At 42.6% G+C, this 22530-nt stretch overlaps 1 protein-coding gene and 1 non-coding gene across 2 annotated transcripts in view; one reads left to right on the plus strand and one right to left on the minus strand.

Annotated features, from left to right (window-relative positions):
- The window catches only part of AK7 (adenylate kinase 7), a 113407-nt gene extending 94245 nt beyond the window's left edge, over nucleotides 1–19162 (minus strand). Inside the window, exons 1-2 of the mRNA XM_053602959.1 lie at nucleotides 19045–19162; nucleotides 9056–9244 (exon numbers count right to left, since the gene is read on the minus strand). Coding sequence (XP_053458934.1) covers nucleotides 9056–9244; nucleotides 19045–19146 — 291 coding nt within the window. The 5' untranslated portion in view covers nucleotides 19147–19162. The remainder of the gene's footprint in view (nucleotides 1–9055; nucleotides 9245–19044) is intronic.
- Nucleotides 14011–14147, plus strand: LOC128595207 (small nucleolar RNA SNORA2/SNORA34 family). Its single transcript, XR_008382856.1, has one exon. It is a non-coding gene; the product is annotated as a small nucleolar RNA SNORA2/SNORA34 family (small nucleolar RNA).
- Nucleotides 19163–22530: the final 3368 nt, after the last annotated feature.

Genomic DNA, 22530 nt, shown 5'->3' on the forward strand with positions numbered 1-22530 from the left:
CAGTACGATACCACAGGTGGATATTAAGGTTATTGTAAAAGGACCCTGGATTTCCAAACCAGGTTTGCATTTGTTGCTTTCCCATTGTCTCAAGCATCAGGTATTCCTCCACATTTTCTTGACCAATTGCATTAAAGTAGAGCCCTTCAGCTAAAACTCGGTCTCTTACCACACAACTTGATTGGAGAACAAAGGAGAGTAGGAGAAGCCTTTACTTATGAAATGACAAGACTGCCTTGGCAAGGTTAACGCATCCTTATTACATTAAACAGCCCACATTGGACTTCAGGTTTGTTCAGCCTCATTCTCTAGGCCTCTTTGTATTCATCTGCAGTAGTTTTCTAGGGCTGTTGCAACAAACTACTACAAACTGAGTGGCTTAAACAATAGGAGTCACCTAGTTCTGGAGGCTAAAAGTCCAAGATTAAGGTGTTGCAAGGTTGTTTCCTTCTGGGCTGTGAGGGAGACTTTGTGCCGTGCCTCTCCTCTGACTTCTGCTTGTTGTCTGGCCGTCATTGCTGTTCTTGGGTTGTAAGGCATCACCCCGATTTCTGCCTTGATGGTTATGTGGCATTCTCTCCAGGTGCTATGTCCAAATTTCCTCTTCTTATAAGCATATTGGTCATAGGTGATTATGGGCCCACCTTAAGGACCTCCCTTTAACTTGATTTCCTCTTAGGGATTCTGCCTCAGCTCACAGTCTGAAGTAGAGGTTAGGACTTCAGCTTTGAGTGGAGGGAGACACAATTCAACTCATTCACTAGCCATTCATTGCCTTATTTGGACTGAATGTGGGAGAGGAAAGCCCTTCTGAAAATATTTCTTCAAATATCAATGCTTCTTTTATCAATAGCACAACAATATGAAAGGGCACTACCTTCCCAGTACTCCTGGAACTGATCTAGATTTAGGAAGGACACACAAAAGAAGAGAGAACACTGGAAGAACAGTAAGAATCAAAGATGTGTGTTCTAGATGTGCCCAAGAGAAAGACTAAAGCATCTGTGATTCCAACTTGTAAAAGCAGGTGAGAGTGGTGGCCATAGAAAAATATACACACTTGTTAAATATGGCTGGATCTATTTAGAACAAAGCAGCCACAATTTCTTTCTTTGTTTTTGAGACAGAGTCTCAAGCTATTGCCCTGGGTAGAGTGCCGTGGCGTTATAGTTTAAAGCAATCTCAAACTTTTGGGCTCAAGCTACTCTCTGGCCTCAGCCTCCCAAGGAGCTAGGAATACAGGTGCCCACCACAATGCCTGGCTGTTTTTTTTTTTTGGCGACAGAGTCTCACTATGTCACCCTGGGTAGAGTGCTGTGGTGTCATAGCTCATAACAATCTCAAACTCTTGGGCTGAAGTGATCCTCTTGCCTCAGTTTTCCTACTTTTAGTAAAGACAAGGTCTTGCTTTTGCTCAGGCTGGTCTTGAACTCATGAGCTCAAGTGATCTGCCCCGCTCGGCCTCCAAGAGTGCTAGGATTACAGGTGTAAGCCACCACACTTGGCTAACAACCACATTTTTTCTTCTTCTTTTTTTTTTTTAACAACCACATTTTCAAAAGAATAGTTGTCCTGACCAGATGTTGAGCAACCATGTTGGTGTATTTATTTTTTTCTTTCTTTTTTTTTTTTAGAGACAGAGTCTCACTTTGTCACCCTCTGTGGAGTGCTATGGCGACACAGCTCACAGCAACCTCCAGCTCTTAGGTGATTCTCTTGCGTTAGCCTCCGAATTAGCTGAGGCTACAGGCACCTGCCACAATGCCCAGCTATTTTTTGTTGAAGTTTGGCAGGGGCTGGATTCGAACCCTCCACCCTCTTGGTATATGGGGCCGGTGCCCTACTCGCTGAGCCACAGGTGCTGCCCGTATTTATTTTTTCACCCAATAGACATTTGTGGGCCCTGCTTTTGACCTACCAGTAAAGGCAAAAATAAGTAACATATGCCTGCTAATACTAAGGAGTATTGTGTGTGTGTTTTGTTGAAAAGCTTTTGGCAAATAATTACAGTCTAACGCAGACAAGTCCTTGTCTAGATAGTTAGGTTTCATGCTAAGCACATGTGAAAACTTTGTACAAATTAGAAAAAGGCAACCTGCTCTTGCTGGAAAATTCATTTATTTATTTATTTATTTATTTTTGTTTGGTATTCATTGAGGGTACAATAAGCCAGGTTACACTGATTGCAATTGTTAGGTAAAGTCCCTCTTGCAATCATGTCTTGCCCCCATAAAGTGTGACACACACCAAGGCCCCAACCCCCTCCCTCCATCCCTCTTTCTTTGCTTCCCTCCCCATAACCTTAATTGTCATTAATTGTCCTCATATCAAAATTGAGTACATAGGATTCATGCTTCTCCATTCTTGTGATGCTTTACTAAGAAGAATGTGTTCCACTTCCATCCAGGTTAATACGAAGGATGTAAAGTCTCCCTTTTTTTTTTTTTTGTAGAGACAGAGTCTCACTTTATGGCCCTCGGTAGAGTGCTGTGGCCTCACACAGCTCACAGCAACCTCCAACTCCTGGGCTTAAGCGATTCTCTTGCCTCAGCCTCCCGAGTAGCTGGGACTACAGGCGCCCGTCACAACGCCCGGCTATTTTTTGGTTTGCAGTTTGGCCGGGGCTGGGTTTGAACCCGCCACCCTCGGTATATGGGGCCGGCACCTTACCGACTGAGCCACAGGCGCCGCCCCCAAGTCTCCATTTTTTTTAATGGCTGAATAGTATTCCATGGTATACATATACCACAGCTTGTTAATCCATTCCTGGGTTGGTGGGCATTTAGGCTGTTTCCACATTTTGGCGATTGTAAATTGAGCTGCAATAAACAGTCTAGTACAAGTGTCCTTATGATAAAAGGATTTTTTTCCTTCTGGGTAGATGCCCAGTAACGGGATTGCAGGATCGAATAGGAAGTCTAGCTTGAGTGCTTTGAGGTTTCTCCATACTTCCTTCCAGAAAGGTTGTACTAGTTTGCAGTCCCACCAGCAGTGTAAAAGTGTTCCCTTCTCTCCACATCCACGCCAGCATCTGCAGTTTTGAGATTTTGTGATGTGGGCCATTCTCACTGGGGTTAGATGATATCTCAGGGTTGTTTTGATTTGCATTTCTCTAATATATAGAGATGATGAACATTTTTTCATGTGTTTGTTAGCCATTCGTCTGTCATCTTTAGAGAAAGTTCTATTCATGTCTCTTGCCCATTGATATATGGGATTGTTGGCTTTTTTCATGTGGATTAATTTGAGTTCTCTGTAGATCCTAGTTATCAAGCTTTTGTCTGATTGAAAATATGCAAATATCCTTTCCCATTGTGTAGGCTGTCTCTTTGCTTTGGTTATTGTCTCCTTAGCTGTACAGAAGCTTTTCAGTTTAATGAAGTCCCATTTGTTTATTTTTGTTGTTGTTGCAATTGCCATGGCAGTCTTCTTCATGAAGTCTTCCCCCAGGCCAATATCTTCCAGTGTTTTTCCTATGCTTTCTTGGAGGATTTTTATTGTTTCATGCCTTAAATTTAAGTCCTTTATCCATCTTGAATCAATTTTTGTGAGTGGGGAAAGGTGTGGGTCCAGTTTCAGTCTTTTACATGTAGACATCCAGTTCTCCCAACACCATTTATTGAATAGGGAGTCTTTCCCCCAAGGTATGTTCTTGTTTGGTTTATCGAAGATTAGGTGGTTGTAAGATGTTAGTTTCATTTCTTGGTTTTCAATTCGATTCCAAGTGTCTATGTCTCTGTTTTTGTGCCAGTACCATGCTGTCTTGACCACTATGGCTTTGTAGTATGGACTAAAATCTGGTATGCTGATGCCCCCAGCTTTATTTTTATTACTAAGAACTGCCTTAGCTATACCGGTTTTTTTCCGGTTCCATACAAAATGCAGAATCATTTTTTCCAAATCTTGACAGTACGATGTTGGTATTTTGATAGGAATGGCATTGAATAGGTAGATTGCTTTGGAAGTACAGACATTTTAACAATGTTGATTCTTCCTGTCCATGAGCATGGTATGTTCTTCCATTTGTTAATATCCTCTGCTATTTCCTTTCTGAGGATTTCATAGTTTTCTTTATAGAGGTCCTTTACCTCCTTCGTTAGGTATATTCCTAGGTATTTCATTTTCTTTGAAACCATGGTGAAGGGAGGTGTGTCTTTAATTAGCTTCTCATCTTGACTGTTATTGGTGTATAGAAAGGCTACTGACTTGTGGACATTGATTTTATATCCTGAAACATTACTGTATTTTTTGATGACTTCTAGGAGTCTTGAGGTTGAGTCTTTGGGGTTGTCTAAGTATAAGATCATGTCGTCAGCAAAGAGGGAGAGTTTGACCTCCTCTGCTCCCATTTGGATTCCCTTTATTTCCTTGTCTTGCCTAATTGTATTGGCTAGAACTTCCAGCACTACGTTGAATAGTAAAGGTGACAGAGGACAACCTTGTCTGGTTCCAGTTCTAAGAGGAAAAGCTTTGAGTTTTACTGCATTCAGTAAAATATTGGCTGTGGGTTTGTCATAGATAGCTTCAATCAGTTTTAGAAATGTGCCACCTATGCCTATACTCTTCAGTGTTCTAATTAGAAAAGGGTGCTGGATTTTATCAAATGCTTTTTCTGCATCTATTGAGAGGATCATGTGATCTTTATTTTTGCCTCTGTTAATATTCTGGATAACGTTTATGGACTTGCGTATGTTAAAGCAGCCTTACATCCCTGGGATGAAGCCTACTTGATCATGATGAATGACTTTTTTGATGATAAGCTGTAATCTATTGGCTAGGATTTTGTTGAGAATTTTTGCATCTATATTCATGAGTGAGATTGGTCTGAAATTCTCCGTTTTGTCTGGGTCTTTTCCTGGTTTTGGTATCAGGTTGATGTTTGCTTCATAGAATGTGTTGGGGAAGATTCCTTCTTCCTCAATTTTTTGGAATAATTTCTGCAGAACAGGAATAAGCTCTTCCTTGAAGGTTTGATAGAACTCTGGAGTGAAGCCATCTGGACCAGGGCATTTTTTGGTTGGAAGCTTTTTTATTGTTTCTTTGATCTCAGTGCTTGAAATTGGTCTGTTCAGGAGCTCTATTTCTTCCTGGCTGAGTCTAGGGAGAGGGTGTGATTCCAAATATTGATCCATTTCCTTCACATTGTCAAATTTCTGGGCATAGAGTTTCTGGTAGTATTCAGAGATGATCTCTTGTATCTCTGTGGGATCAGTTGTTATTTCCCCTTTATCATTTCTGATTGAGGTTACTAGAGATTTTACTTTTCTATTCCTCGTTAGTCTGGCCAATGGTTTATCTACTTTATTTATTTTTTCAAAAAACCAACTCCTTGTTTCATTAATTTTCTGAATGATTCTTTTGTTTTCAATTTCATTGATCTCTGATTTGATTTTGGATATTTCTTTTCTTCTACTGAGTTTAGGCTTAGATTGTTCTTCTTTTTCCAATTCCATAAGATCTCTTATGAGATTGTTGATGCGCTCTGTTTCTGTTTTTCGAATGTAGGCATCTAAAGCGATGAATTTTCCTCTCAAAACTGCTTTTGCAGTATCCCACAGGTATTGGTAGCTTGTGTCTTCATTGTTGTTATGCTCAAGGAAGTTAATGATTTCCTGTTTTATTTCTCCCTGCACCCATCTGTTATTCAACAGAAGATTGTTTAATTTCCATGCCTTTGGGTGGCGTCGAGCATTTTTGTTAGAGTTGAGTTCCACCTTTAGTGCCTTATGGTCTGAGAAGATACAAGGTAAAATTTCAATTCTTTTGATTCTGTTGATATTTGTTTTGTGTCCCAGGATATGATCAATTTTGGAGAATGTTCCATGGGGTGATGAGAAGAATGTATATTCTTTATCTTTGGGGTGGAGTGTTCTATATGCGTCTATCAAGTACAGTTGTTCTAGGGTCTCATTTAAATCTCTTATATCTTTGTTTAATTTCTGTTTAGAGGATCTGTCCAGCTCTGTAAGAGGAGTGTTAAAGTCCCCTGTTATTATGGTATTATCAGATATCATATTGCTCAGACTGAGTAAGGTCTGTTTCAAGAATCTGGGAGCATTTAAATTGGATGCATGAATGTTTAGAATTGAAATGTCTTCTTGTTGTATTTTTCCCTTGACCAATATAAAGTGACCATCTTTGTCTTTTTTGACTTTAGTTGCTTTAAATCCACATGTATCTGAAAATAATATTGCAACTCCTCTTTTCTTCTGAATTCCATTTGCCTGAAAAATTGTCTTCCAACCCTTGACTCGGAGCTTTAATTTGTCTTTTGAAGCCAGGTGTGTTTCTTGCAGACAGCAAATGGATGGCTTGTGTGTTTTAATCCAGTCAACCAATCTATGTCTCTTCAGTGGGGAATTCAAGCCATTAACATTTATTGAGATAATTGATAAGTGTGGTAGTATTCTATTTGTCTTATTTTGTGAGAGTCCATTGCTTAGTTTTATCTTTTGCATCAGTGTGGAGGTTAGGTTCTGTCCTTTAATTTCTGAGTTCTTACTTTGCTGCTGATCCATTGTGGTGGTCAGTGTGCAGAACAGCTTGAAGTATTTCCTGTAGAGCTGGTCTCGTTGTGGTGAATTTCCTCAATGTTTGTATATCCATAAATGATTTGATTTCTCCGTCAATTTTTAAGCTTAGCTTAGCAGGGTACAGAATTCCGGGATAGAAATTGTTCTGTTTAAGTAGATTAAAGGTAGATGACCATTGTCTTCTTGCTTGGAAAGTTTCATTAGAGAAGTCTGCAGTCACTCTGATGGATTTTCCCCTGTAGGTCAACTGGCGCTTATTCCTCGCAGCTTGCAGAATCTTTTCTTTTGTCTTGACTTTGGACAGGTTCATCACAATGCGTCTTGGAGAAGCTCAGTTAGAGTTGAGGTGACCTGGGGTCCGATATCCCTCTGAAAGCAGTGTGTCAGTATCTTTGATGATATTTGGGAAATTTTCTTTTATAATATTCTCTAGTATGGCTTCCATTCCTCTGGGGCATTCTTCTTCCCCTTCTGGGATTCCTATAACTCGTATGTTGGAACGCTTCATAAAGTCCCATAATTCTGACAGTGAACGTTCTGCTTTCTCTCTCTTCTTTTCTGCCTCTTTTACTATCTGAGTTATCTCAAGAACTTTGTCTTCTACCTCTGAAATTCTTTTCTTCTGCATGGTCTAACCTGTTGCTGATACTTTCCATTACATCTTTAAGGTCCCTAATTTACTGTTTCATTTCCTTCAGCTCTGCTATATCCTTTTTATATTCTTCATATTGTTCATCTCTTATTTGATTCTGTGTTTGGATTTCCTTTGGGTTATTTTCCACTTTATTAGCAGTTTCCTTCATTGTTTCCATCATTTCTTTCATTGTTTTGAACATGTGTATTCTAAATTCCCTTTCTGTCATTCCTAACATTTCTTTATAGGTGGAATCATCTGCAGTAGCTACCTCATGATCCCTTGTCGGGGTTGTTCTGGACTGGTTCTTCATGTTGCCTGGAGTTTTCTGCTGATTCTTCCTCATGAGTGATTTCTTTTATCTGTTTCCTTGCCCTAATTTTCCTTTCACTTCCTCTTGCTCTTTAAGTTCTTGTGCCTGTGTACTTGAAGAACATAGGTTTGTGAGCGAGGTCGTCTAAAGTGATTCCTCCTTCCGGATTAAACTCAAAACTGCAAGTGAAGTTGTATTTTGCAGTTCCATCTGGAGAAACAGTAATTTTTGTAGAGTCTCCCAGAACCACTTGATTGAATTCTACATGAATAAAGGTAACTGGAGTATCTCCTTTAGAACCTTTCTGCAGCAGCGAATGTTTCTCGAAACTATCTTGCTGGAAAATTTATAAGAAGGCATACACGCTGGGACACAGAGTAGCCAGCAGAACAGGCTGTTTTGTAGCCTCTGCTCACCTTAGCCAGTCCTTTTGTATAGTATGCAACCTGTACAGCTTGGTATGGCAGTCCCAGATGTGAAAAGGGCTTTTATAGATTTCATCCGAGGTTCAATGGACCAGGAAGAAGACGTGATTATTTCTTACAGGAGTTGATGTTTGAATGGTGTTGGAAAGTGACTATTAGCTCATCTAGCAGAGCCTGGAATGTTCAGGGAATAGCAGGTGGTTTGACGAGCCAGGTAGAAGCACCTGGAGGAGGTGATCCCATGAGTTAAATCATCAAGAACAAATAAGTCTGGTTGGGCGAGGAAAGAAAGCAGGTTGTTCAGGTGAAAGCATGTGAAAAGCTGTACGGTAAGGTCCAAAGAGTAGCAGGCAGGGAAATGGGAGGAGTTAGCCTGGGAAAAGAGGGTGTCCCTTCTCAGATATTTGAACATCTCAGTATAGGGACTATGCAGAATTTGTTAACTAAAGGTAGAACTGTTTCTCAGTAATGGTATATTATTCCTGAGTTGCTTCTTTCCAAAGGATATTTCACAGATGGTGCCCACCATCTCATAGCATTGTCTTCTATAATGCAGGGCTGAATGTGATTTCAGCACAGTATGGAGAAGAAATTTATGAGTCTGAAAGTGTAAATTAGATACATCCTTTCTGAGACTGTCTTTGCTTTAGCCAAAAATTTATTTATTTATTCATTTATTTATTTTTTTTGGAGACAGAGTTTCACTTTGTTGCCCTTCGTGGAGTGCTGTGGCATTACAGCTCATATCAACCTCCAATTCTTGGGCTGAAGGCATTCTCTTGCCTCAGCCTCCCAAATAGCGGGGACTACAGGCACCTGCCACGATGTCCGGCTATTTTTGGAGATGAGGTCTCACTCTTGCACAGGCTGGTCTCCAATCTGTGAGCTTAGGCAATCCACCTGAGCTCACCCATGTCGGCCTTCCAACTGCTAGGATTACAGGCATGAGCTACCGTGCCTGGCCAGCCACAAGTTTAAAGTAGAGACAACATGACTAACGTCTATCATAAGAGAAAGGCACATCCCAGCCCTGGCACAACGTGGGCCTAGAGAGAATGAAAGGCAAAGAGTAAAAACATATTGTATAGATGTTGGGACAGAAGTTGACTCCTCCCTTTATTTACTCCAAGCAAAAAACATCAATACTTACAGAGTAAGTCTCCACGGCGAAGTCTGGCCGAACACTTTCAGAGTTGGAAAGTGTGCCCACAATCTGGAATGTGCCTTCTTTCATTTTGGCTAATGAAGCTTCTGGCATAGTTAACTTATTTTCATCTTCTTCTTCCTCTTCTTCCGCCATTTCTTCAAGGGAAGCCCCAACTACACAGTTAGATAGAAACTGCAAGAACATAGAAATTCTCAAATACAAATAAGAATAAGGGCAGCCAGTGAATGATGATTCTAGAAACTAACATTTAATTGGGGGCTTGTTAGATGCTACACAGGCAAGTCAAATACTTTGCACACTGTTACCCCATTTAATTCTCTCAACAAGGCTTGGCACTCATAGCACTGTGGTTACGACACTGGCAACATACACCAAGGCTGGAGGGTTCGAACCCAGCCTGGGCCAGCTAAACAACAATGGCAACTGCAACAAAAAATAGCCAGGCGTTGTGGCAGGCATCTGTAGTCACAGCTACTTGGGAGGCTGAGACAAGAGAATTGCTTAAGCCCAAGGGTTGGAGGTTGTTGTGAGCTATGATGCCATAGCACTCTACAGAGGGCAGCATGGTGAGTCTCTGTCTCAAAAAAGAAATTCTCATGACAATACAATACAATACAATTTTATAGACAAGGAATTCAGTCTAGAAGAGCTTGAATAACTTCTTTAAGGATTCTATCTGCTATAGCAGAGGCATCTCTGTAATAGAGCTGGGCTGTAGTAAAGATGTTTCCTCTTGTCCAGTAGAAATATAGTAAGGTAATATGAGCCATTTAGGTAATTAAAATTTTTCTAGTAGTCACATTTAAAGAAGGCAAAAGAGGCAGTGCTTGGTTCAGTGCCTGTCATTCAAGTGGCTAAGGCACCAGCCACATACACCTGAGCTGGTGGGTTTGAATCCAGCCTGGGCCCGCCAAACAACAATGACGACCAAAAATAGCCTGGCATTGTGGCAGGCACCTGTAGTCCCAGCTACTTGGGAGACGGAGGCAGGAGAATTGCTTGAGCCCAGGAGTTGGAGATTGCTGTGAGCTGTAATGCCACAGCACTCTACCCAGGGTCACAGCTTGAGGCTCTGTCTCAAAAAAAAAAAAAAAAAAAAGGCAGTGCCTGTAGCTCAGTGGGTAGGGCACCCACTGAAGCTGGAGGGTTCAAACCTAGCCCGGGCCAGCTAAAAAAACAACAATGACAATTGCAACAACAAAAGAAAATAGCCCAGCATTGTGGTGGGTGCTTGTAGTCCCAGCTACTTTCAAAGATGAAAGATTATTCCCAGGCACAGTCAAAAGGAAAACAGAGGCCCGGTTTGTGCAATTAACCTGCACCTGTGGCTCAATAGTTACGGTGCTGGCCACGAGGGTGGCAGGTTCGAACATTGTAGCCTGGGCCAGCCACAATGTCAAAACAAAAATGACAACTGCAACAACAAAATAGCCGGGCATTGTGGTGGGTGCCTGTAGTCCCAGCTACTTGTGAGGCTGAGGCAAGAGAATCGCTTAAGCCCAAGACTTGGAGGTTACTGTGAGCTGTGACACCATAGCACTCTACCCAGGGCGACAGCTTGAGACTCTGTCTCAAAAAAAAAAAAAAGGAAAGGAAAAGAAACTTATGAAATTAATTTAAATACTGTTTTTTAATCTACTATATCCAAAATATTATTGATTTAATGTATATTGAATATAAAATTATTAATGAGATATTTTACATTTTCTCATACTAAGTCTCTGAAATTCTATGTGCATTCTGCACTAATGGCACATCTTCCTCTGTACCAGCTGCATGTAAGTATTCAGTGGCTATGTATGGCCAATGGCTACCATATTTTTATTTTATTTTATTGAGACAGAGCTTCAAGCTGTCACCCTGAGTAGAGTGCCATGGCATCACAGCTCACAGCAACCTCCAATTCTTGGCTCAAGTGATTCTCCTGCCTCTGCCTCCCAAGTAGCTGGGACTACAGGCGCCTGCCACAACGCCCGGCTAGTTTTTTTTTTTGGTTGCAGTTGTCATTATTGTTTGGCAGGCCAGGGCTGGATTCGAACCTCCCAGCTCAGGTGTATGTGGCTGGTGCCTTAACCCCTTGAGCTACAGGCGCCAAGCCTATTTTTTTTTTTGAGACAGAGTCTTACTATGTCATCCTTGGTAGAGTGCTGTGGTGTCACAGCTCACAGCAACCTCAAACTCTTGGGCTTAAGCTATTCTCCTGCCTCAGCCTCCAAAGTAACTGGGACTACAGGTGCCCGCCACAACGCCTGGCTATTTTTTGTTGCAGTTGTCATTGTTGTTTAGCAGGCCCTAGCTAGGTTCGAACCTGCCAGCCCTGGTGTATGTGTCCGGCGCCCTAACCACTGAGATACAGGGGCCAAGCCAGTGGCTACCATATTGAATAATCAGATAGAATAAAGCTGGCAAAGTTTCTTTTCTTGTTTCATAAAAGCTATCCTTGGGAGTAGCTTATGTGATGCTTAAGGGTTTTATCCATATATGTGTAAGTAATCATTTATATATGTCAATCATTTTATTTTAATTTATATTAAAATATAATATATATTAAACATATATAAATAATCATGACATTACCACACTTTGGGAATAAAAACTTAGCAAAATCAGGGCAGCACCGGTGGCTCAGTGGGTAGGGCACCAGCCCCATATACTGAGGGTGGTGGGTTCGAACCCAGCCTTGGCTGAACTACAACAACAAAAAAATAGCCGGGTGTTGTGGCAGGCGTCTGTGCTCAGGAGGTTGAGGCAAGAGAATCATCCAAGCCCAGGAGTTGGAGGTTTCTGTGAGCTGTGATGCCGCGGCACTCTACTGAGGGCCATAAAGTAAAACTCTTTCTCTACAAAAAAACAAAAAACTTAGCAAAATCAATCAAACAAAAAGTCCCACCTCATTTATTTTGATAAAAAACAGTACAACAGTTAGCATGCCCACATGTCAGCTTCAACCTCTTATTGGAATATATTTCTCCTAAGTACATTATGTATATTTCCTTTTTTTTCTTTAAAGACAGACTTCCACTTTGTCACCCTTGATAGAGTGCTGCGCCATCATAGCTGACAGCAACCTTAAACTTTTGGGGTCAAGCGATCCCCTTGCCTCAGCCTACCATGTAGCTAAGACTCACCACAATGTCAGCTATTTTTAGTGGTGGGGTCTCACCGTGGCACAGGCTGGTCTAGAACCTGTAAGCTTAGGGCAATCCACCTACCTCGGCCTCCTAGAGTCCTAGGATTACAGGCGTGAGCCGCCACGCCCTGACTATATTTTCATTTTTATCTCCAATGTACATATTCAATTTTATTATCACCTTTCACAGAAGTGAGAATTGATACCCAGAACTAAGACAATGGGTCTGTGGTGGTTTTGTCCAACCAGGTTGTAAGCTGAAAACAAGAGATACAGCTTCTATTTCTTTTGTAGTTTTATTTATTTTTGTTGTTGAGACAGGGTCCCACCCTATGCCCCTGAGCAGAGTGCAGTGGGCGTGGTAGCTCACCACAACCTCAGACTCTGGCTGTGGGCACCCTGCTGCCTCAGCCTCTGGAAGCCGCTGGGATTACAGGGCTCGCCACGGCGCCCGGCTGGGTTTTTTCATTTTTTTCATGAGTCGGGGTCTCACTGTCGCTCAGGCGAGTCTCGAACTCCTGAGCTCAAGTGATTCTCCCTCCTCAGCCTCCCACAGTGCTGGGATTACAGGTGTGAGCCACCGCGCCCGGCTATTTATTTTTTTGAGACAGTCTCACTTCTTTTTTTTTTTTGTAGAGACAGAGTCTCACTTTATGGCCCTCGGTAAAGTGCCGTGGCCTCACACGGCTCACAGCAACCTCCAACTCTTGGGCTTCAGCAATTCTCTTGCCTCAGCCTCCCAAGCAGCTGGGACTACAGGCGCCCGCCACAACACCTGGCTATTTTTTGGTTGCAGTTTGGCCGGGGCTGGGTTTGAACCCGCCACCCTCGGCATATGGGGCCGGCGCCCTACTCACTGAGCCATAGGCGCCGCCCAAGACAGTTTCACTTCATCCCCCTCGGTAGAGTGCTGTGGCTTCACACAGCTCACAGCAACCTCCAACTCTTGGGTTTAGGTGAGTCTCTTGCCTCAGCCTCCGGAGCAGCTAGGACTACAGGCGCCCGTCACAGTGCCCAGCTATATTTTTTGTTGCAGTTTGGCTGGTGCTGGGTTTGAACCTGCCACCCTTGGTATATGGGGTCAGTGCCCTACCCACTGAGCCACAGGCACTGCCCTCTAGTTTTATTTTTATTTATTATTCTTTTTGAGACAAAGTCTCACTTTGTCATCCTCCGTAGAGTGCTGTGCCATCATAGCTCACAGCAAACTCAAACTGCTGGGTTCAAGTGATTCTCTTGTATCAGCCTCCCAGATAGGTGGGACTAGAGGCATCTGCCACAGTGCCCAGCTATTTTTTTTTTTTTTTTTTTTGAGACAGAGTGTCACTATGTTACTGTGGGTAGAATGCCATGGCATCACAGCTCACAGCAACCTCAAACTCTTGGGCTAAAGTGATTCTCTTGCCTCAGCCTCCCAAGTAGCTGGGACTACAGGAGCCCACCACAATGCCCGGCTATTTTTTGGTTGTAGTTGTCATTATTGTTTGGCAGGCCCAGGCTGGATTCAAACCTACCAGCTCCTGTGTATGTGGCTGGCACCCTAGCCGCTGAGCTACAGGTGCTGAGCCAAGGCCCCACTATTTTTAGAGATGCGTTCTCACTCTTGTTCCGGGTGATCTGGAACCCATGAACTCAGGCAATCCACCTGCCTCCGCCTCTCAGAGTGCTAGGATTACAGGCATGAGCCACAGTACCCTGCCTTTATTTCTTTTATATGGTTCATATTCCTGTTCCTGGGTTTCACAGAACAGACTAACAGCAATTACCTGGAATTGAGAGAGACCTCGATAAATTAAAGACTAACCAGTTGGCCCTGAATCAAGGCCAGCAGTTTGCTGAAGCTGTTGGTTTCAAGCAGGAGCCTAAAGAATTATCTTTCTATGGTCTGTTGGCCATTTCAGAACTTTAGAAATGTAATGGTCAATTCATTAGAAAGAAACAGTATGAGTCATTGGTGATAGATGTAGGCTAGTGTGATTTGTAGTCTTAATACTGTTGGGTTCCAAAATACCCATAAAATATTACTATATTTATCTCACAAGGATATTTAAGTTATTTGTTAGAATTATAATGCTGTTAAATCTTAATTACAGCTCCCCAAAATGACTGTGGGTTTTTACCCAAAATAAAAAGATAATTCTACTGAAAAAAAAAAAAAAATTAAAGACTAACCAGAAAATTCTGTCACTGAAACAAAAGTTTTTGAAAAAGATGTCTGCATACTAAAAGAAAAAGTTTTATTATAAAAATATTATGTTGTACAAAATAGAGCTCAAAAGGGGATGGCTCGGTGCCCGTAGCACAGTGGTTATGGCACCAGCCACATGCACAAAGGCAGGTTCAAACTCGGCCTGGGTCAGCTAAACAACAAATGAAAACTGCAACAACCACCACCAAAAAATAGCTGGGCGTTGTGGCGGGTGCCTGGAGTCCCAGCTACTTGGAAGGCTGAGAATCGCTTAGGAGCAAGAGAATCGCTGAAGCCGAAGAGTTTGAGGTTGCTGTGAGCTGTGACACATAGCACTCTACCGAGGGTGACATAGTGAAACTCTGTCTCAAAAAAAAAAAGTTGGAGGGGGGGATAAAGTAAAACATTAGACTCCCTTCCCTCTCTCATTCCTAATCTCAACTGTATCATCTCCCTCTTTTATAAGTTCACGGTTGAACAATGTGGGTTTGAACTGTGCAGATCCAAGTATTCACAGTTTTTCTTCTGCTTCTGCCACCCCTGAGACCCACACCTCCTTCACTTCCTCCTCTCAGCTTACTCAAGGTGAAGATGATGGGGATGGAGATCTTTCTGATGATACATTTCTTCTTAATGAATGAAAATATTTTCTCTACCGGATTGGTGAGCAAGATGGCAACCGAATAACAGCTTCTTTGCAACCGGGCATGGTGAGATTGGGGAGAGAAGACTCCAGGCATCTCTGGCTTGGGGACTCTGCCCAGAAACATCCCTTTGGGGATGCAAGTATTGCATTGTATTGCAAGTATTGCATTATAGCGAGAGACCTGTGGACCCCAGGAGGACAAAAGCAGTGGAGAAGTGGCAAGTGGTTGTGTTCATTCAGTCTGAGGCTGTGGCTGCCACAGCTGTAACAGCAGCAAGAATTGCAACAGGGAAGGCCTTCCCTAAGCGTTGTTTTGTTTTTCTGGACTTGGGCACTCGGTTGAACTACCTTGGGAGAACTTGGGTGAGAGTATGGTTGACTTTAAGCATTGTCTAGGGCCCCGGACTAAGCCACTGAGCTGGAACGGAGCTCATATTGTTTGGCCTTGGGCTGCATGCAGCCATTGTGGGAGAACTGCCCCTGTAGGCTCTACCCTCAGGGTCACAGAGTGAGGCTTGGGCTGGGAGACCTTGGGCAAGTGATCTAGCAGTGATGAGCAGTGCCAAAGGCTGGGACTGAGGCTCTGGGGAAGAGTGGAGCTTTCAGTGTTTAGCAGTAGGAGGGCTGCCTCAGCCCTCAGAGGCATAGGTGAGACCGGTTTTGGCACACTGGATAAGTGGGCAGCCACTTTAGGAGACATCCCAGCAACAAATGCTTTCCTGGGAAAGCTTCTGCTTAGCCAAGGTTAACAGTTTAAAGTGTCTTTTAAGCAGACTGAGGAGAGATTTAGGATCTCAACCCTGAGGGCTTTGATAAATCAGCAGAGGCCTCCGGTCTCCATCTCATACAGCTATATCAGCATTGTGATTAACATCTCATACCATAGAAGATTACCTGTTGCCCAGACACTATTCAGCAAGATATATATATATATATATATACTTTGAATTTTTTTTAATTTCAACATTTTTTCTCTAGATTTTTCTTTTCCTTTTCTCTCTTCATTTTTCTAGTTAAATATAATTTTCCATTGTTGCCTTCTTTAATAATAAGAACTTCATTTTTGCTCATGTTTTTGCCCCTATTAATTGGTTTCCCCCCAATTTTATCCTGTAAGGTTTTCTGTTTGTTTGTTTTGGTTTGACTTATAGTATTTTTGTCTTTCCTCTCTATTTGGTGGAGGTGGGGTACTATGTCTGTTCAGGCTGGCAAAGAGCTGCTGACCTCAAGGGAACCACCCAACCCAGTACCCTCAGAGGTTGGGGGTTTTTAAGATTGGGTCAAAGTACCATACTGGGCTTGGCTCCTGTAGCTCAGCAGCTAGGGTGTCAGCCACATATACCAGAGCTGGCGGCTTCAAGCCTAGCCTGGGCCTGCCAAATGACAATGAAAATTATAGCAAAAAAATAGCTGGGCATTGTGGCAGGTGCCTGTAGTCTCAGATAATTGGGAGGCTGAGGCAAGAGAATCACTTAAGCCTGAGAGTTTGAGGTTGCTGTGAGCTGTGGTGCCATGGCATTCTACTGAGGGTGACATAGTCAGACATTGTCTCAAAAAAAAAAAAAAATGGTGAAGCTTTGAGAGTTCAGTAAGTTAGTCTTTCTGCTGTTTTAAGGAGCTCAGGAAATTTCACCCCTAAATATGACTCCTTGGTATAAAAAAAAAGCAACAAAGTACCCTACTGTACACCTTACTACTCCTGTCTCCCTCTTTCTCTGCCTCTCTTTTTTTTGTCAATATTCCCTTTTACTCAACCCCTTTCCTTTCTCTTTTTTAAAAATCTATTTTCCCTTCTTGCTCTTTAATCTTCTCATCCTTCTGGTCTTGTACCAAAAGGACTCATTGAAACCTTAGGCCAGAGGCACGGTAACTTAAAGAGCAAGAGGAAGTGAAAGGAAAATTAGGGCAAGGAAATAGATAAAAGAAAACACTCAAGAGGAAGAATCAGCGGAAAAATCCTGGCAACCTGAAAAACCAGTCCAGAGTTATCCCCCACAAGGGACCATGAGGTAGCTACTGCAGAGGATTCCACCTATAAAAAATGTTACACATGACGGAAGGGGAATTTAAAATACAGATGATGAAAACAAGGAAGGAAATTGCTGAGAAAGTGGAAAATAACCAAAAGGAAATCCAAAAACAGAATCAAATAAGAGATGAATGATATGAAGAATATAGAAAGGATATAGCAAAGCTGAAGGAATTGAAGCAATTGGGGAACTTAAAGATGCAATAGAAAGTATCAACAACAGATTAGACCATGCAGAAGAAAGAATCTCTGAGGTAGAGGACAAAGCTCTTGAGATAACTCAGTTAAAGAGGCAGAAAAGAAGAGAGAGAAAGCAGAACGTTCATGGGACTTTATGAAGCGTTCAAACATATGCGTTATAGGTATCCCAGAAGGGGAAGAAGTATGCCCCAAAGGAATGGAAGCCAAACTAGAGAATATTATAAATGAAAATTTCCGAAATATCACCAAAGATTTTGACACACTCCTTTCAGAGGGATATTGGATCCAGGTTGCCTCAACTCTAATAGAGCTTCTGATGAACCTGTCCAAAGTTAAGACAAAAGAAAAGATTCTTCAAGCTGCCAGGAGTTAAGTGCCAATTGACCTATAGGGGCAAATCCATCAGGGTGACTAAAGACTTCTCTAATGAAATTTTCAAGCCAGAAGACAATGGTCATCTACCTTTAATCTACTTAAACAGAACAATTTCCAGCCCAGAATTCTATATTCCACTAAGCTAAGCTTTAAAATTGAGGGAGAAATCAAATCATTTACCGAAATACAAACACTGAGGAAATTTGCCACAACAAGGCCAGCTCTACAGGAAATACTTCAACCTGTTCTACACACTGACCATCACAATGGATCAACAGCAAAGCAAGCACCCAGAAATTAAAGGACAGAACCTAGCTTCCACAATGATGCAAAAGATCAAACTAAGCAATGGACTTTCACAAAATGAGACGAATAGAACGCTACCACACTTATCAATTATCTCAATAAATGTTAATGGATTGAATTCCCCACCAAAAAGGCATACATTGGCTGATTGGACTAAAAAACATAAGCCATCCATTTGCTGTCTGCAGGAAACACACTTAGCTTCAAAAGACAAATTAAAACTCAGAGTTAAGGGTTGGAAGACAATTTTTTCAGGCAAACAGAATTCAGAAGAAAAGAGAGGCTAGAGGGACTAGAGGCACCTACCACAACACCCAGCTATTTTTTTTTTTTTTGAGACAGAGTCTCACTATGTCACCCTGAGTGCTGTGCTGTCACAGCTCACAGCAAGCTCACACTCTAGGGCTTAAGCAATTCTCTTGCCTCAGCCTCCCAAGTAGCTCAGACTACAGACACCTGTTGCAAAGCCCGGCTATTTTTTGGTTGCAGTTGTTGTTGTTTAGCAGGCCCAGGCTGGGTTTGAATTCCCCAGCCTTGGGGCAAGTGGCTGGCGCTGTAACCACTGTGTTACAGGTGCTGAGCCTGATCTTTCAGTATCTTCATTTTCCAGGGCTAACGATGGAGAAAGTTGAGGAAGCTTAATGATTCAGGTCCTACCGGGTCCCATTATGTCTGGTACATAACAGATGCTAAAAAGACATATATTGAAAGGATGGGTAATAGAAAGATTGAATTATTTTTTTGTCTGTTGCCTCCTTCAGATGCGTTGATGGAGTGGAAAAGGAACCCAGTTTGGAGGCTGGAGACCTGGAATCTGTGTACCGGTCCTGCCTTCAACTCTGTTCTTGGGCAATCTCTTTTTCCTTCTGTGCACCAGTTTCCCTTCACTAAAAGGAGGAAGAACAGGCTGGACATGACACCTCTAAAAATCCGGGCTTCCAGGCAGAAGCACTTTAGCGTCTAGGGTTGGTGGTGGCGCCACGATTGGAGGTGCTCAGGATGTGGGACCCTCCCTTAGAGAGCCCCGGACAACACCCGGGGCTGGGACTGGGACCTGAGGGCTGGGGTCTGGTTCTGAGCCACTGCTGCTGCTCACCTTCCCGATGTTTTTGCTGCTGTAGGAGTCCAACAGGTTGATAAACACCCTTTGGATCCGGGCAACCTTCTCCGTCCGGTTAGCAGCTTCCTCTTCACCCATGGCTGGAGCTGCTCTGGTTGCTAAGGGGAAAGCGTCCCATCGGTTGCCAAGGAGGCGGGGCTACGCCGCGGGGCGGGGTGTGCCGGGGCCCCAGGTTTCCCAGGCGCTGTCCGCTACCGGGCGCGCTAGGCACGCGTGAGGGTGTCCGCGTGTGAGTGCTCTTGTCCGCGGCACCGCGCGTGCAGCCTGGGGGCTCGTCCTGCCCTGCTAGCCGCTGCAAGTCCTCGGGCAGAGCACGTTTCCCTCGGGAGCCGCTTCAGACATCTGTCGCGGGGCCACCTGATCTCTCTTCCCTTTCAGATCTTTCATTCGGAGACTCTGGAAACTCATCCCAGCGTCCGCTTGACCTGAATGACTAAAACTGATGATGAATCTGATGAAAAGGAAAAACCCCACAGCCTAGGCCGCTTCTGAAGTTTGAAATTTACTTAACGGTTTCCTGTGGGATGGTCTGACCAAGATGAGATAACATAAGCTTCCACTACCCTTGGGAGTTTCGGGTTGCAGGATACCCTAGCGACAGCGTGTGGTCCCAGCTCTGCAGCCAGTTGCTGCTCTGTCCACAGGGCTCAACCGGCTTGGGGTTGTTTCCTTGAGCAGTACGGGAAAGACCTCGGGGGTATGGTGGGGGCGCCTAGAGGCCATTTGTACCCTTCCAGTCTCTTACCTTCACAAAAGAATGAATTCAGACTTTTGACCTTCTTTCCCGATGAGATTATACACGTAGTTGCTGAGATAAACCCACTAATTATAATAAAAGATAACATTCAACTTGTTTTTTCACAGGACCATGAAAATTGTGTTGGACTATGAATACATATTGTGGTTATCTTGGAAAAGACAGATTATATTGAAATACCTTTGTGCTTTAAATACTAACTGGTGAAAAGTTTATATTTAACATGCATTATTTTGTAAGAGTGGTTTCTTCTTTAAAACAGAACAAAACGAAACGAAACACTAGTTGTCTCTAAAAGCGGAGGTGGCCTAGAATCTCCAGGTATCTTGGAGGCGCTAGGTTGTCAGGCACTTAGGGAATCTGGCTTGGAGTTCCAGCTCTGTAGCCATTTGTGAGAGACTGAGACCAATTTTAACTTTCCCAAGTTGTCAAATTGGCTGTAAAACAGGAGTGATATCATTACCCTAAAAGGGCTGTTAGGATTAATTATTTTTTCTTGCAAGACTAAGGCACACTTCTACAAAAAGCGGGGAGCTTTTTTTTTTTTTTTGAGAAAGAGTCTCACTATGTTGCCCTTTGTAGAGTGCTGTAGTGTCACAGCTCACAGCTACCTCCAACTCTTGGGCTTAAGCAATTCTCTTGCCTCAGCCTCCCAAGTAGCTGGGACTATAGGCACCTACCACAAAGCCTGGCTATTTTATTTTTTTGTTGCAGTTCTGTTGTTTAGCTGGCCCAGGCCAGTTCAAACCTGCCAGCCTCAAGTGTATGTGGCTGTGGCCATAACCACTGTGCTACAGGTGCCGAGACAAGCGGGGGGCTTTTAATTCCATTTTTTGTTCCCATCCCCCTTTTCTCTTTTATACACACAGCTCATTAAAACTTGTTTTGATAAAGTAATTAACGCTTTGAAATTCTGCCAACTCAATTATGGAACAGTTTGCTCATAGCAACAAACTCTATTTTAAAATTACCAAAAAGAAAGTGCTATCAGTTTCAATGTGAAAATATTCATGCAAAGACCAGTGCAAAATTTGAATATATTCCAGCATTTTTTCAAGTGACTTGTTCTAATATTCTAAAAAATTGCTTGATTTTTGTCAAATTTTTAGACTGCTCATGCCTGTAATCCCAGCACTTGGCAGGCTGAGGTGGGCAGACTGCCTGAGCTCACAGGTTCCAGAGTAGCCTGAGCAAGAGCGAGACCCTGTCTCTAAAAAATAGCGGGGCACTGTGGTGGGCACCTGTAGTCCCAGCTACCTAGGAGGCTGAGGCAAGACGATTGCTTGAACACAAGAGTTTGAGGTTGTTGTGAGCTAAGATGCCACAGCACTCTACTGAGGGTGACCAGGTAAGACTGTCTCAAAAAAAAAAAATTTTTTTTTATAGTCTGTCTTTGCATTCCCTATCGATATGCAGGTACTTTGAAAGTTATTCAATTAGTCATGCTACAATAAAATATAACTTCACTGTGTTTCATTCTTATTGTTTACACGGGTTATAGCAGGTAAAAAAACTTGCTACAGGACCCATGGCTTCCATATATAAACTGTATTATATATGCTGGTAGGAGGTTCTAGTAATTCTTTAATACCACCTAATTTACATTTCCTTTCCCCTGTTCTTCCTTCCTTCTCTCAAAGTCAGCTTTCATAAAACAAAGTTTGTATAATGGCTTTTACTAACATATACTATATAGGGAGAGCTAGAGAAAGCAGAAGACTTAGGTTCTGATCCAACTCTACTGGCTCTTGGGTAGGCTGCTGATCAAGTCTCTCAATCTGTCCAAGTCTTGGCTATGTTATCCATAAAAAAAGGATTGAAGAGAAAGTTCTAATGTCAATGTGGCACATACTACATATCAGAATCTCAGTGCTTTTCTATTCTATTCTCCCTTGTCTCCCTATTCAAATAGCACATTGTTTTTTGAATACTGGAAAAAGAATAGCACAGGGTGCAACGGAAGAAGCTAATGGTAAATGCACCATTAGCAGCTGATTCACTGTGTGACAAGCACAACTGACTCTGGGTCTGGAGGAAAGGTGGGAAGTGTTATTATGGGGCTCGGTGCCCGTAGCTCAGTGGTTAGGGCGCTGACTACATACACTGGGGCTGGTGGGTTCTAACCCAGCCCAGGCCTGTTAAACAACTATGACAACTATAACAAAAAAATAGCCCGGGGTTGTGGCGGGTGTCTATAGTCCCAGCTACTTGTGAGGCTGAGGCAAGAGAATTGCTTAAGCCCAAGAGTTTGAGGTTGCTGTGAGGTGTGATGCCACAGCACTTTACGGGGGAGACATAGCGAGACTGTTTCAAAATAAATAAATAAAAAGTGTCATTGTGAGAAATAAGGTGTGTACTCAGAGTACAGATAAAATTCAGCAAAGGCTTAGTGCTTTTGTTAGAGAAAACATTCTTCAGCTAGCTTAAACCCTCCATCTATTGCGTTTCTCCCTTCTAATTAGCACATACAACCTAATGTAGGAAATGTGAAAAGCATAATCAAAATGAAAATTACCTTATCTTGCCACTTACTGATGACTACTGCTAAAGTCTTACTTTTTGTTATATATATGATTATTTTTCTTTTTTTTTAAAAGTAACTTTTATTAAAGTTATCTTCAAGTATTTTTTTCTTTCCTTTCTTTTTTTTTTTTTTGAGACAGAGACTCAAGCTGTCACCCTGGGTAGAGTGCTGTGGCATCACA

The sequence above is a fragment of the Nycticebus coucang genome, chromosome 9 (genome assembly GCF_027406575.1).
Source record: "Nycticebus coucang isolate mNycCou1 chromosome 9, mNycCou1.pri, whole genome shotgun sequence".
NCBI classification, from domain to species: domain Eukaryota; kingdom Metazoa; phylum Chordata; class Mammalia; order Primates; family Lorisidae; genus Nycticebus; species Nycticebus coucang.